Source organism: Thermobia domestica, chromosome 14, assembly GCF_964235325.1.
Source record: "Thermobia domestica chromosome 14, izTheDome1.hap1.1, whole genome shotgun sequence".
Taxonomy (NCBI): Eukaryota; Metazoa; Arthropoda; class Insecta; order Zygentoma; family Lepismatidae; genus Thermobia; species Thermobia domestica.
In genome coordinates this window covers 138,185,934-138,201,791 of record NC_137467.1, presented here as the reverse complement: position 1 = coordinate 138,201,791, position 15,858 = coordinate 138,185,934, and the positions used below count along the sequence as shown (strand labels likewise).

Here is a 15,858-nt window from a genome sequence, read left to right as displayed (position 1 = left end):
ATTTGCTCAGTCTCTGTCATCTTATCTTTAAAATTGTATTTTTTAAAAAAGTTTGATCCAAAGTTTCAGGTTGCAATACAGAAATTAAGTCTACTATGAAGTCTTTCTTATGGCGCAAGTTCCATGTTTTTTTTTTTTTTTTTAAAGTCTGAATTTATTACTGTTTTTTTTTTTCACTATGACAATCAGTGTTGAAATCGGAAGTTGTAAATTTCCTCCACTTCCAATTTGGATAAGGACACAAAAATCGAAACAAAACTTAGTTCTTAGAAAGCCAATTCTTAACAAAAAGTCACTTCTCGGGATCAATTACTTACTATCTTTATTTTATGGAGATCGATATTGATACCGGAAGTGATACTGTAGTTGAATTCTACCACTTCCGGTTTTAGAAAGATTTAAGGCTGGAAATGGAATATAATATTCGGACAGTGAATCGATTAACAAAGAAAAAAATATCGCTATAACCATTTTTGTTCTATGGCGATCAATGTTGAAACCGGAAATGGTTGATTTCTGCCACTTCCGGTTTGAAAAGCGGAGTAATGGTGGAGGTGAAACATATTATTGAGACCCTGAATAGGTTCCAAAATATCACTTCTATTTCTTACAGTATTTGATGCGATATCTGTCAAAAGAAAGGCGGAACGTGGGCAAATTCCGGAGGGTCCATCGTGTCCGGACTCTCCAAACTTCCTAACTCGACATACATTTGCACACTTTCTCAATAAAACTATAATTTTTTAACAGATAAATGACTGATGTACAATGAAAATTTAATCTTGCACTTTATCTGTACTCTTTCTCTTATAAAAACAAGGAAAAGGGGGGAGATTTAGGAATCAGATTTTTGGGCTTTCGGCATCTATGGCCATTTAGCCGTCACGTATGAGGGATGAAGTCCCTCGGCGAGAACACTATCCAGAGAAAGGGAAGGAAGCGGCCTGGGACCTATTTGTTAGGGACCTCCCCGAAATTTGCCTAATGTGAATGAGGAAAACCCAGGAAAACCTCATTCAGGATGCCTGGTCTGAAAAAGCTTCTTACACTTTTCCGACCGAGTGCCCACAACAGGAATCGAACCCGAGACCGCTCGCACCGACGGCGAGAGCGTTAGTTACTACGCTACGCGAGTCTGATTTTATAAAAGCAATCTAGTTTTATCATTTTCTTCTGTTAATACTGATGGAAGTATTTTACAGTTACTTATCGTCTTTTCTGATGCAGAATAATACTCGTTCAATACTACCTAGACGTAATGGCTTGACATATTGGACCTCCAACAAAAATTTCTGGATGCGCACGCGCACCTGAGGCGCCCATAACCGTTTTATATAACACTTCCCATACTTAAGAGTCTTCATCCCGGCGAAATTAAATTACCGCTAATTTTACAGTAATTATGTGATATCTTCAAATAGATAAAAGATAATCGAAATGTGGAACAAGACCGCCCTAGACAATATTATTTTACGTGAGAAACCGTTATCACGACTCTCTTATCTGCTTTCGATTTTGAGCCATTTTGAAAATCGGCATTTATTTTCGCGTTTCTAAACGGCTGAAAACGGAAAGCTACTATGAGAGTTGTGGTAACGGTACCTCATGCAAAATAATATTGTCTAGGGCGCTCTTGTTCCATATTTCAATTATCTTTTATCTATTTGAAGATATCACATAATTACTGTAAAATTAGCGGTATTTTAATTTCGCCGGGATGAAGACACTTAACGCTGCACAGTTTGGAAGTCTAAAACTGAACAACAAATTAAAAATACTCGTAAAAGACTGATAATCACTCCTGACAAGCAAAGAAAAAAACGGATCGTTTTCTTTGCTTAATAATAATAATAATAATAATAATAATAATAATAATAATAATAATAATAATAATAATAATATCAGACATATTGCGTGACATGGAACCTCTCCTGCAAGAGCAGAAAACAACTAGCGCAATCTGCTAGATTTCAGTACGTCAATTGTTTTGTCACAGATAGGTAGCTTCACAATCTTCCCTTGCAGTCTCCCACCCGTCTACTTACTTCACATCTAACAACACGAGAAGTTTTATTCCATTAATAGATATAGCGATTATTTATATGAGTGAGAAGGGCTTTCTCAGAATTGCCAAGTTACGTAATCCTTGTTACAAGAGAAACGATGTAATGTTTCATAGGTGTAGAAACAATACGTAGTAACATGCTACTTGGAAAACTTAACAGTGTCAAAATATTAAATATACGTTTAGTTTTTAACACGGAAGAGGTGTGAAGTGTTACCACCTAATATTCCTGTCAGTTTGTAGTGGTGTAGTCGGTATTCGTCTGTAGTATGTTAGGTGGGCTAGAGCTGAAGGGTGTGTTGAAAAGGGCAGATGGTGATAATGCAAGATAGGCATTTCTGACCTTCCAGGTGACCACATTGTAGGTGCACTATTAATTTGCACAAGTTTTGATAAGCTGAGAAGTGTGTTATATGCGATATTTTAAAGTTTAATGCCTCAAGATTATGCTCCGATGCGAAGGGAGATCGTGATTATGTTAATAAACAAAATGGTGGAATTAAGAAAGTGGGAGGAAACAGGAGGAGGAGTATGTCCACCACAAATTTCACTTGGTGCCGGTTGGGATCGAACCAAGCACCAGAAGTGAGCTCTATAGCATTGAACCACCGCGGTGTCCTAACGCGTGGGGAAAAAACTGGCAGACTCGTCCTGTGGTATGGAGCACTAGTTGCCAAACCGTCGATCGCGAGCTATTAGAAGCTCGCGGGGACATTTTCGGTATATCGCATTAACGCTCCGGTTGGCTAACCTTGATCAGTGTTATCGATTTGGGGTAAAAGTCGCTAAATCTAGGGGATTCGACTTTCAGAAAAAACTTGTTGATAACCCTTCCCTTCCCCCCCCAAAAAAATAACCCTTCTCATTAAAGTTAATAAGTCAGATTAAAATCTGTTATTACAACTACATATCACTCTTTATAAAAAAAAAAATACAATTTAATTTCAGTTTATTATATAGGCCCTACAGTTTAATTAAAATCAATTTCATATTCACAAGAAATGTAAGATTATAAGATGAACAAATGTAAGATTTTTATTTTTAAAAAAGTTGGTAGGTTCTTTTGGTTGGTAGCTCACAGTAGGATTTATATATTTTTCTTCCTTCTTTTCGGAAGTTAGAATCTGAACGGATCGTCACCAGGGTTGGTAACTCAAGTACTACTACAATTTGTCAGGATAGTGTGAAGCACGGTGACAATGATCAATTAATATTACTAGTATGACGGACAGACTTGTAGCCAACCCAAAAATGTAAGGGGGCCCGATCCAACCATATTATAGTTCATCACCATGTTATAGTTCATTTAAAAGCCTACCATGAAAATTTTATGAGGCCAGGAAAAAATTAGGGGGGGAGGCTCCCCTAGCCTCCGTGGATACGGGCCTGATGACGGATAATGGAACTTTATTTTTTAAAAAAAACCCTACGTTTCCTACCAATTTACGAAATCTGTCCCTACGGTTAGTAAAAATGTTGAAACGTCCCTACGTTTTAAGAGATATGTCAATACAGTTGGCATCACTGAATCAAATTTCGTCCTTATACCCTTTCAACTTGCAATGATAGTGTTAATTTGACTGACTGAATCATAGTAACAACAACCTAACCGCTAGATGGTAATCAGTATTTTTTTAATAATATGTACGCGCTGTTTGTTTATAAATTTATTTTTTTTTAATATGATCAAAATATGAAACAAAAACTATCATCTTTATTTAAAATGTGCTGTATATATTACTCCTACATCATCAGCGAAACATGACTGAACATGAAGTGGTGTATTAGTCATGTAACACAATTACTTCCAAGCAGTAACGTTCCAACGAAACAAGGCTTTTAACAAGAAACAATCGCAGTTTTAGGAAAAAAAAAAAAAAGATTGTATAGCAGATAGCGTGCATGACAACGAACGTTTGAAGCTTCACCAATCCAAATGTTTTAGCTCCAAGCTTTGTTCGTAAGCTAACGAAAGAAGAGACTGACCTCGCCAGCATTTATGGAATTTTGTTCTTAATTTTAATGAAAACTACCTGAGGGACGGTAACACGAAAAGTGAAACTGATTTGTATATTTTTCTTCAGACAAGCGACGAACATGAACTTCCTTTGTTAACAGATTACACGAGCACTATATAAGGCCTTTCAAGTTTTTAAATTGTTTTCCTACTGTAATGGAAAATTTAACAGATTAAAATTAAAAACTAAGATAAAGAAAATATAACTAATTTAATTAATAGAAGAGACCGTTTAGGCATTAAAAACCTGGAACTTAGGCAAGCAAATAACTTAAAATTAAAAAAATAGGCACTAAAATAACTCGAATAATGAAGATAAATATTCAATACAATTAAAAAAATAAATTCAAGTCAGATAATGTTCAAAGAATATAGAAACATACCTGTTTTTAAAATCTTCTTTTACTATCTATAGAAAAACTAAGCTTGATATGTATTCCATGTATATTTGGTAAATACATTCTATACAGCACTTTATCACTACACGTAACAGTCCAAATTTTATACATTTTATCAATATACACAGAAGTCCAAAGTTTTATAGCACTTTATCAGTACACATAGCAGTCCAAAGTTTTACGGCATCTTATTACTACGAATAGCACTTATATTTCTCGGAAGAACCAGAACCCTTTCTTGAAACACAAAAACTATATATACTTTTACCTATAGTATCTTATTTTGAAGAAAATATATAGAATAGGCAATATTAGGCACTAAAGCAATTATTTAGGCACAAAGGGGCGAAATAGGCAAAATAAAATTGACTTAAGTTAAAACTATAACCCCCAATATAAACTTTAAAACGCTATTTTTAATAATAGCCTATATTTAATATTAAAAAATAGGCATTTTGCCTAACATCTAGTCTCTAATAATTAGTGTCAGACAAAAGTAACGGCTAAATCTCACTAAAATTTAAGAAAAAAAATGTGTAAAAGACCCTGGATTTAATAGCATTTCGAGATACTAACTAACTCTATGGCGTATAGAGCCCGAAGGGTCAATACCACATTTGCAAATGCTTGCCACTGACTTCATTCTCTAACTAACTGAACTAGTTTCTACTTCATACTCCTATTTCTGCGACATCCTCTTAATATTGTAATCCCACCTGCTCCTAGGTCTTCCTAATGATTAATTTTTGTCCAACTGTGTTTCTAGTTAAAATTTTGACAGCTTCCTACTTTCTTCCATTCTGGCTACACATGACCTGTCCATTTGAGCCTCCTAGAATTAATGACCATGTAACAATGTTGGGTAAGAGGTAAATTATGCAGTTTTCCTTGTTATGAATTTTCTGCTATTCTCTATTTCCGTCCCTTTTGGGCCCCAGTATTCGTTTCAGGGTTTCATTTTCAAATACTTTGTCTGTGTTCTTCTTTTAGTAAGCGAACATCTTTCGCAACCATACAATACAATAGGCATAATTATCATTTTATGTATTTTAAGCTTCAAATTCTTCGACAGAATTCGTGAAGATAAAAAAAAGTTTGGACTGAATAATAACACGAATTCCTTCCTTTCAGTCGACATTTAAACTCTTGAAGTAATTTGTAACCATTTGGATACATAGTTTTCGCAGGCTTGTATTACTTTAACAAAACATTTGGTTGACGTTCTTGCATATTATGCCAATGTGGACACACTTCTTGCTGATATTTGATGTACTAATCGTGGATGTGGATTAGGTTTGTTAATACGTATTTTCCACAGTGTTGATACTCTTTTATTTACCACACGGTATTCACTAAAATTTCAGAAACAAGTAGGGTCATTTCGACACGTTAAGATACAAGTCGATACTATTCTGAAAGTTATGATAATTTTATTCTGCAAAAGCGATAATGCTTGGCAGTAATTTTTGCCGTAGCTAGGAAACACAAAATCTTCCTCTTAAATGTAGTATTTCAAAATACAAGAACACATAAACGGGCTGCTGTGGATTAGTAGGTTTTGGAAATCTTGCGGGAGAAATCGACACTTACTATGGGAGATGTCGACATTACATAAACAATGAAATCCTTCACATCTTTGGAGTACAAGAAACATAAACGCAATGAAATACTAGATCTAAGGTTGCTACTATCTACGTATGGCTTATTTGCAAACTTTGCTGCGATTCATTACAACCTGAGTTGAAAAATGAAATATTTGAGTTTTACGTTCCACGGTTATGCCGGTTAGGCTAAAGGAGACGGTGATGATGAGTAATAAATGAAATGGTGGAATGAAGAAAGTGGGAGGAAACGGGAGTATCCCGAAGAAACCCTCATACACGGTGTTTGTCCACCACAAAGTTCACTTGGCGGGGGCTGGGATCGAACCCGGGACCCCAAAACCAGAGGTGAACGCTCTGCCACTGAGCCACCGCGGCCCACAACCTGAGTTGAAATACGAGAAGAACACAATGTAAGCTCGTTAAAAACGAACTTTTGTTTTACCCTGCTTTCCAACATATTGTTTTCAGTATTTGCTATCCATAGTAATCAATAATCGAAAAATCACAATTTAATACGATCATTTTCGGAATCCATATGCGAAGAATCCGACAGGGACTGATTTCTTCCAACTGAAACTGACTTTCTCATAGTCTTCTTTCACAACATTTTGCCAGGGTTCGTACGAACAAAGTTGCCATAAGATAAGTTGAAATTGTTTTTCAAACGCGGAAGGAAGATGCATTAAGGATTTACAAATTTGAGTACTGTGTAGTGGGAGACAACATTTCTATACCAGCATTAGAGGCTTTCTTTAATACATCAAGATCTTTTGACACGTGTGCTGTCTCATCTACTTTGTCATTAGGCTTACACCGAACTAAATGACCCAGAAACTGAGAAAGCGTGTTTGTTATGTGGCCTAAACCTATGATGTATACACTAAGATGAACTAAACGGTAGTCCTTTTGTCTGATGACTTTCTTTAAGACAAAGGATCTACATGTCGAAATCTCCCTACAATCACTGTCAATTTATCCCCTAAATGCATTGATTATCGCCACTGTAACAAGCAATCTGTATCAGCCTGCCACACATGCATACAGGGTATATCAATATTTTGCCTCCTATTTATTTTGGACTAGAACCTGGACATTTGTTGTTAAATAAAGTTTTATGTGCCTAATTTAGAGGCTTCTGCTTCCGCTGCAACAGGCAAAATTAATTCGGCATATGCAACTTGTCACTGAGAACCTACACCAACCTTCCATGTACTGAATGTTTTTCTCGCGTGCGTGCATGATCACTAGCTTTGCCACATCTTAAAAGTGTCGAAATCTCCTGAGTGTCGATATCTCCCTAAATGACCCTATCAAGACCGTAAAGAAGGAAACTGCATTAGGTGACATTCAGAAATTTGAGTTGGGAGAATCCAACACTAGTAGTTGCTACGTCTGTGTAGTATTGAACTAGTATTATTTTACACTTCAAAAAAACAATGTTATTTTAAGTACTGCAACCTATATTCTTAGAAAAAAATAAGAAAACTAAATTGTTTTTGTAAGAAAAGAAAGAGTAAAGATATAGTTCAAGATCAAATCTTTGAGATACGTCAATCATTTCTCTCCTAGAGCAATCATAGTTTTCTTAATGTAGAAATTTCGGAGGGGGGGGAGGTCTGAACCCTGCGAACAACCCCGTTCGTGCGTCTCTGTACTGCATCGATATTTTTGAACCAAATAATACCTTAATTGGGTTAAAATAGCGCAACCATAGTCTATGGTACGAAGAAAGGTGTTAGCAGAAAGAAATATTCCATTGAAAATAAATTACTTTGCTAATCTGTCTAGCTCATCATACAGTATTTTCTGCATTCTCTTGGTAACAACGTTCGCTGATGACTATCTAAGCCACTGTTTCACAATACCCTGCACGAAATATGACGTCAGTAGTCTATCAACGGAAGCTTCCTGCGTCAAAGCAATTCTAAGCACAATTATGTTAATAACATGATCTTCAATGCTCTTCGGAAAATTGTTTTTTAAAAAACTTCTGTTAGGTTGCAGTATGTTTGCAATTCACTCCGAAAGAAACATACAGTTACTATTCCTGAAAGCGAAATAAATTGGTGAGAGTAAAAACGTGGGATATTAAACTCAAAATCAACTCAACTCAATTTCCATACGAAAAATATCAGAATCCTTGTACAACGGGTGCGTTAGAGATTATTATCAAATCATAATCCATGCATCTCTCTCTCTCTCTTTCTCTCTCTCACACACACACACTCACTCACTCTTTTGCTATCAGGAGAGTTCTAACTGCAGCTCATGGATAGCTCTGAATTTCGGGTACAAATTTACGAAAACTTTCTACCTTGTTAGAAAGTTCTACTATGTCCTAGTTAGCAGGGGCGGATCCAGGACGGATTTCTGGGGGAGTGGTGGGTTGTAATACTGCTACTTGCAAGGAAAGTACTTGGACTCGAACTGGTGAATACGCAAAAAAGGAAGGCATGTGTAATGTCATCACCCCGGAAGCAAACAGTGATATCTGTTTTTCTGCAAGATGTTGTAAACGTCCGCAAGAGCAGGCAAAGTAGAGTGCGTGCCATAAATACCGGGCGTTTTATACTGTCTGACCCCGGGCCATTTTTTGCAGAAAAGGGTTAGGTGAATAGAAAAATCGGCGAACACGTATCCCATTATTTTTAGGAACACGCATTTTGAATGAAACTGTTTTGTCCCAGAGTCCCTCGGAGAGTTTCACGCAGAGTCCAACCAAAATTTTTAAATGGTAAGGGGTCAAGTAGTATATCGTTGGAAATGTATTGTAAAAAGAAACAAGATGAAGCAAGTCCCGAGTTTCTACGCTCACTCTGTACAAAATGGTAGACAGTCAAAATGTCAACACAGTTGTCATGAAAGAGTCTATGACCGCCATTTTTCATATGGTGCGCATACAGACTCAGGACTTGTTGCAGCTTGTTTCTTTTCACAATACCTTTCAAATGATATACTACTTCACCCACCTTACCATTTGAAAATTGTAAGGTGGACCCTGCCTCGGACCCTACGGTGGCCCCTGGGGCAATACGTTTTCCTTCAATATGTGTGCCCCGAAAATTAATGGGATACGTGTGCGCTGATATTTCCATCCACCAAAACGTTTCCGCAAAAATGGCCAGTCAGACTTTATAAATGCCCTGTAATTATGGCACGTGCTCTACTTTGCCCTGCTCTTGCGAACGTTTACAGCATCTTGCAGAAAAACGAACATCACTGTTTGCTCCCGAACTGCTAACATTACACATGGTTTCATTTTTGTGCGTATTTACCCGTTCGAGCTCAAGTACTTTCGTTGTTAGAGCTACTTTTAAGACTTCCAAACTCTGGGATGGGTTTTATTTATATATAAAGAAGGAAGTTTTCTCTTCTGGGGAAGGGGGGGGAGAACAGTCGCCCCGATTCGCCCCTGCTAGTTAGAAACGTCGTTGTCACTTCAGCTTCCAACGCAAGGACTTCTGTTTGGATCGCAGGTTGCTATCCTAGGACTTAAATTGTTAGTTGGTTGAATTAGTTTAACGTAACTTTCAGCTATTAGGCTATATGAGACGTGAACCTACAACTTAACGTGGGATCTGAATTATATGAGGTCCCATCGAGAATCAAACCCGAAAATTCCGTCTCGAAAACGCGTACGTTAACCATATAGTGACGAGGGAGTTCTATGGCTTAAATACTAGGGCAATCATAACGCATAATAAATATACGAATTCTGTATCCCCACTCGAACCAGGGAATCGAACCTGGAACAATGCACACCAATGGCACAGTTACGCAAAATTTAAACTCAGTGGTTCTCAACATATGTGTCGCGACACAGCGGTATGTCAAGCAGTTCCCTAAGGTGAGTCGCAAAATTTTAGGATTTAAAAGTCATGAAGAATTTAATAATAATTAATTAAAATCGAGACAGACTGTACCAGTCAACATCTCCGCGGCAGCACTAGCAATAATACTCAGTGCTATATAGAGTCGTTATAAAAAACTAATTAGTTTCACTATATTATTATTATTATTATTATTTATAATAAAATATCAAAGGTATGTCGCGATGTCTAGCACGTTCAGTAAAGTGCGTCGTCAGCCACAAAAGGTTGAGAACCATTACCCTAACTCTTACGCAAAACTGTAATGCATACACACTCACAGTAACAATAGCCAGCCTTCTTCCCATGTCTAATCGCTAGGTCGTGTGATTTTAGTGTATGAGGGCGCAGATTCGATTCCAATGGAAGAATATTAAATACAAAACCTACTTTAAACTGTAAGTATCGCTGCTGATAAAGACGTAAGAACAATTTAATCAAAATACTATAGATATACCACATTAACTTGACACCTAGTCTTCGGTTCCGAGCGCTGCTATCGGCTGAGGGAATTCCACTCCCTTTGGCTAAGGCTCTCTCTCGCTTAGTAACAGCTGAACCATTATTGGTTCAACCGTGGGTGTGAGTTTTAGTTCGCATATTTGCCACGGCTCAAGACATTTTGGCACCACTATAATATTTTAAAATGTTAGGAAAACGGAAAAGAAAAATCTAATCGCAGCTGTGCCTAATAGGCTACTGGATGTAAAAGATGGACAGTAACTTACAGGGAGAAACACACACTTGAAACTTTCGAAAACAAATTCTTGAAAACTTTTGATGCAAAAGAAATTTGGACAAATGGGGGTAGCTCGGTTTGATTAAAACAGTGCAGAGAAGCTAAGTGATGTAATATAATTTGGAACCTGGTTTTTCTAAGGGTTAAACTTCCGTCTCTGTGCGATGCTACAAAGAGGAAGTATAAGCTGAAATTTACATTCTCACAACTTATGTAAATAGGTAGCAGTGTCACGTGTATACCACGTGAAAGAGTTTTTTTTTTAATAGTATGATACTTACTTAATGATTATTATTGAGACTGGAAGTGGTAATATATATATATATATATATATATATATATATATATAGAGGAAAGTTGCTATATATGGGGAGGTTGCCTAATATGGGGAGGTGGGATTTCTCATAAACGAGGGAATTTTGTGAAAGAGAAATTGCGTGAACGGTAAATTAGTGTCACGAACTGGCAACACGGCCTAAGCTAGGTGGCGTCGCAATTAGTTTCTTTGTCTCAGTCGAATGGAAGTGTTTGGTGTGCAGGAGAAAATTTGCACCGTCTCAGAAGTAACGTCTGTGTGTCGCTGTAAAGGTAAGAAATATTCAATTACACTATCTTACGCGCTAGAGTAGAAAACGAAGCTCATAGTAAATAGTGTATATCGTGTTTTCTAGATTTACTAATTGTTGATATATGCATGAGAAAAATGTCAACGAAAGTTGCCTATTATGGGGTGGTGAGAAGTTCCTAATATGGAGCTCCCCAAATTACGAACCCTTAATTTATTCTGGAAATTGAGGATAGACCTACTTTTCTGTCTGTTTTAGATGCCGAAAAGGAAACAATGGCAGCAAGAGAATATGAACGCAGCTGTTTCCTCTGTGATGAAGAAGGAAATGGGAAGTTTCAAGGCCTCTCGTATTTATAATGTACCACAAACAACATTAGAAAGATATGTAACTCAAGCCATTGAATCAGGCCAGGATACTGCGCCGAGGGTAACCAAATTAGGTAGGAAGCACGTTCTCCCGTTACATATTGAAGAGGACCTTGTGGATCATTGCATTAGTATGGAAAAACAGTTATTTGGCTTGTTAATGACGGATGTACGACATTTAGCGTACCAATTGGCTGTCAGAAATGAAATTCCGAATCCTTTTTCCCGGAGAGAGAAGATGGCAGGTAAAAAATGGTTGAAACAATTTCTTAAACGTCACCCTTAGCTATCGATTAGAACGCCACAGGGTCTCTCACATTCTAGAGCTACATCATTTACTCCTGAAGCAGTAGATAAATTTTTTGACTTATTTGAACCGGCTATGGATAAAATCAAGCATTCTCCATCAAGATTGTTTAATTGCGATGAAACTGGCATTTCCGTTGTGCAAAGTAAACATAGCAAAGTCATTGCTCTTAAAGGAAAACGCCAGATTTCTGCTCTCCAGTCGGCTGAAAGAGGCACTCTTATCACAGTAGTGACATGCATGAGCCCCACAGGAAATTACGTTCCACCGCTACTCGTATTCCCACGCAAGAATATGAAAATTGAACTGATGAATGGAACCCCACCTGGTTCTATTTATGCATGTCACCAATCTGGTTGGATACAAAGTGTTATATTTACAGAGTGGTTCCGACATTTTATAAACTATGTCAAGCCTACAGAAGAAGATCCAGTGGTTCTGGTTTTAGATAGCCATTTCTCCCATGTACGGAACTTAGATGTCATAAATCTAGGACGCGAGAACTATGTTACCATTATATCGCTACCGCCACATTCCACCCATAAGATGCAGCCTTTGGATCTAACATTTATGGGGCCATTAAAGTGCTATTACAGGCAGGAAATAGAACGCTGGTTGCGAATGAATCCAGGACGTGTTGTGACTATATATCAGGTTGGCGAATTATTTGGAAATGCGTACATGAGAGCAGCAACAGCCGAAAATGCAGCTAGTGGTTTCAAAAGAGCAGGCCTATTTCCGACTAATAGACATATTTTCAGAACTCATGACTTCCTCCAATATGAAACACCAAGTGATAGTTGTAGGTCTGTAGCTGTTACGATAACGTCCCAAGCGGAAAGGATTTCCATCGAGGACGGGCAACTTTCCGAAGCAAACACATCCGATCCATGTAGGTCAGTATCTGCTACCATACCACCAGAACCAGAAAGGATTTCCATCGAGGTCCGAAACCCTTCTGAGCCAAGCACACCAGGTTCAAGTAGAACTGTAGAACTGATATCTCCTACATGTACTGTGACAGCACATGATATTTCCCCTATTCCAGCACGTCCTGTTCGACAACATTACAAGGAATCTCGAACTGGATCAGCCCAAATTATCACAAGTTCACCTTACAAACGAGGTTTAGAATGCCAAAGGGAAACCAAAATTGAGACCAAAAAACGAACAGAATGCGGAACTTCAGCATCAAAGAAAAGAAAAGGCATTTTCAAGCAAAATATTTCTTCTATCGACGAGAAAGGAGGATCCCTCGGAAGACAAATAAAGAAGATGAAGCAGCCAAAGAAGACAGCCAAAGAGTGCAGAGAAGCGGATAATTTACAAAGTAAACGATTCCAGCGTAGGTTTTTGCCACAACAAGATTCCAGTAGTTTATCTAACTGGGAATATATGCAATTGTCGGATGTGTCCGACGAAGATAACAAAGAAGAAGCCGAGTGTTTCTATTGCAATGGACTATTTTCCGAAGATCGTGAAGGTAAAGAGTGGATTCAATGTGCAGTGTGTTCACGGTGGGATCATGTTCTCTGTGCAGGTGTCGATGATGACATTTTCGTCTGTGAAAGATGTTGCTCTAAGTAAAATTATGGTTTGTGGAGTTTTAATTTCAGTGCAAAGCAAACAGTGTTTCTTTTTTTTCTCGTAGATTTACATTTTGTAGTATACATGAAATGAAGATGACTTTTTTTGTGTGGATTTACAATTTGAGTGAAAAAGTATCAGGCTTTTAAGTTTTTCTAGATTTTCAACTTCAATAAAAAGTAAGAGACACATTTTTATGATTCGTCTATCATTTAATTGAAAACGAGAAATGGGAAAAGACTTCTTTTTTTATAAAAACTATTTTCAAACAACCATTTATTATAAATGCATTTGTTTCTTTAAATAGTTCCAAGATATTGTGTTCTGCAACTGAAATTATTTTTCTTCACAGTTATGTAGGCGTAATGATTTGTATTAACGTTTTGTATTAGACCTAATGTTTTTCCAGCTTTAGAACAATGTAGATCTATTTTATTTTTGATCAACAATAACGTCAATACAATCATATTATATCTTCATATTTTCTCTTCTTATTTCATTTTCCCGTATTTATCACAATAGTTTCTCTGAAAGGTTGTGTGTCCTTGCTTTATGCAAGTAATATTGATGTAAGCATCTATATGTCATAGCTCCATATTAGGAACCCCAGCATCCCCATATTAGGAACCCCGGTAGCCTAATATGGGGAACAGCAATACTGTTTGTTTTTATTTTTTTATTCTGTGACTATTGTTTTTTCTCACATTTCCATGTGTAGAATAGACGAACAAGGTTTCTGTACAGCATTACCGGAAGATACACATATTTCCTACAAATCATGTTTAAGCAGGAAGCCTTATAAAAAAACCTCCCCATAATTGGCAACTTTCCTCTATATATATATATAGGAAAGAGGGGCAAGAGTACGCAAATTTCAATTAAACTTATATATTTTGGTAAAAAATAGCTACATCGGAAAACTTTTACATTTAACACAAAACTTGAACTTTGCTTTAAGAAATGTGATCTCAACTTTTGTATACCTCTATGCTTGGAGGAACTAGAACTCTTAAAATGAAAGTATTCAAATTCGTACTCTTGCCCCTATATGTGGGGCAAGAGTACGAAATCAAAGGGGCAAGAATACGCACGCAAATGAGCATTAACAATTGTGCCCACTCCTTGAACATTAACAATTGAGCGCTTGTAGTGAGGATCCAGCGTTAGTAGCTGAAGGTTTGTCACAGATGAAGGTGCCCACTTCTGCATATAATGTGCATTGTTCATGCCACCATTCATTGCATATTGCTCACTGGATCCAATCTTCTGTTGGAGGATCGCTGTAGATGATATTGCATAATGGACACTCGTACACTAGTTTCTCATTGACCTGAGGAGTTGTCTTTGATTGTAGTTTTCTTTGGTGCAAGTTGACGTTTGCCTTGGTGTTTGGAGAGAGCCATTTCAGAAGTAAGTTCTGTTTGAAATAAAAGGATGTCAGAATCTCAGATTAACCTCAAGAAGATAGAGATTTGCTGGTTGATGGCTTGGTGGCAGACAGAGAAGGACTAACAACCACCAGAAGAGTGTATGATTTGACTCCTGTTTAATTCCAGTGAAGGACCAGATTTACTGGTTGAAGGTTTGGACACAGACGAACGACCAATCAGCAGATGTGTGTTTGAAGAAGAGAGTCTGCATGAGCTCTTGCTTGCTTCTAGTGAGGATTCACCATTACTGGTTGAAGATTTGGTAACAGATGAGAAAGAACGAGCAACCGGCAGAGGAATGTTTGAAATGGACAGTCCGCATGAACTCCTGCATGCTTGTAGTGAGGATCCAGCGTTAGTAGCTGAAGGTTTGGTAAGAGATGTAGAACAAGCAACTGACAGAGGAGTGTTTGATGTGGAAGCACCGCATGGGTTCCAGTGTACTTCCAGTGAATATTCCGATGAAAGATTTTGGACTCTATTCGGGTCTTCTGCTTGATTCGTTGCTTCAGGAATGCTTTCATCTTTAGAGCTGGATTCTACATTTCGGTCTACGACATCAACAGTAGAAGGAAGAAAATCTTCAGTGAACATATCTGGGTTCAGTGGGACAATTCCACATTCTTGAAAGCCGGACACTGCATTACTAATGGTTGCAGCTTTGTAATAAGCCTCAGTGAACAAAATCGCAACTTGGAATTGTGTAATTAGGCGGAATAGATGTCACACACTGTTGAATACCAGGATTTCAGTGGCCAAAAAAGGAGCAATCTAACGGTTGCAACTTAGGCTGGTATGGAGTGGTAAACTTAACATCACAATCCCATTTTACCTGCAGAAATAAATCACCTCGATTGAAATGTGAGAGGACTAATTGTCAAGATGTAACAATACCTTTTTCGTGACCG

General features: G+C 37.6%; 2 protein-coding genes across 3 annotated transcripts in view; one reads left to right on the top strand and one right to left on the bottom strand.

Moving 5' to 3' along the window:
• Window positions 1–15,858, bottom strand: part of mam (neurogenic protein mastermind) — a 371,802-nt gene that overhangs the window by 269,225 nt on the left and 86,719 nt on the right. The gene's annotated exons all lie outside the window — the stretch shown is intronic.
• Window positions 11,192–14,253, top strand: LOC145670344 (uncharacterized). Its single transcript, XM_081738898.1, has 2 exons — window positions 11,192–11,280; window positions 11,517–14,253. Exon 2 carries the CDS (start codon window positions 12,009–12,011, stop codon window positions 13,518–13,520), a length of 1,512 nt encoding a protein of 503 aa, XP_081595024.1. The 5' UTR covers window positions 11,192–11,280; window positions 11,517–12,008; the 3' UTR covers window positions 13,521–14,253.

What these genes read in the sequence shown, in the direction of transcription:
- LOC145670344 (XM_081738898.1), top strand. Translation starts at nt 12,009, where the DNA reads ATGGATAAAATCAAGCATTCTCCATCAAGATTGTTTAATTGCGATGAA.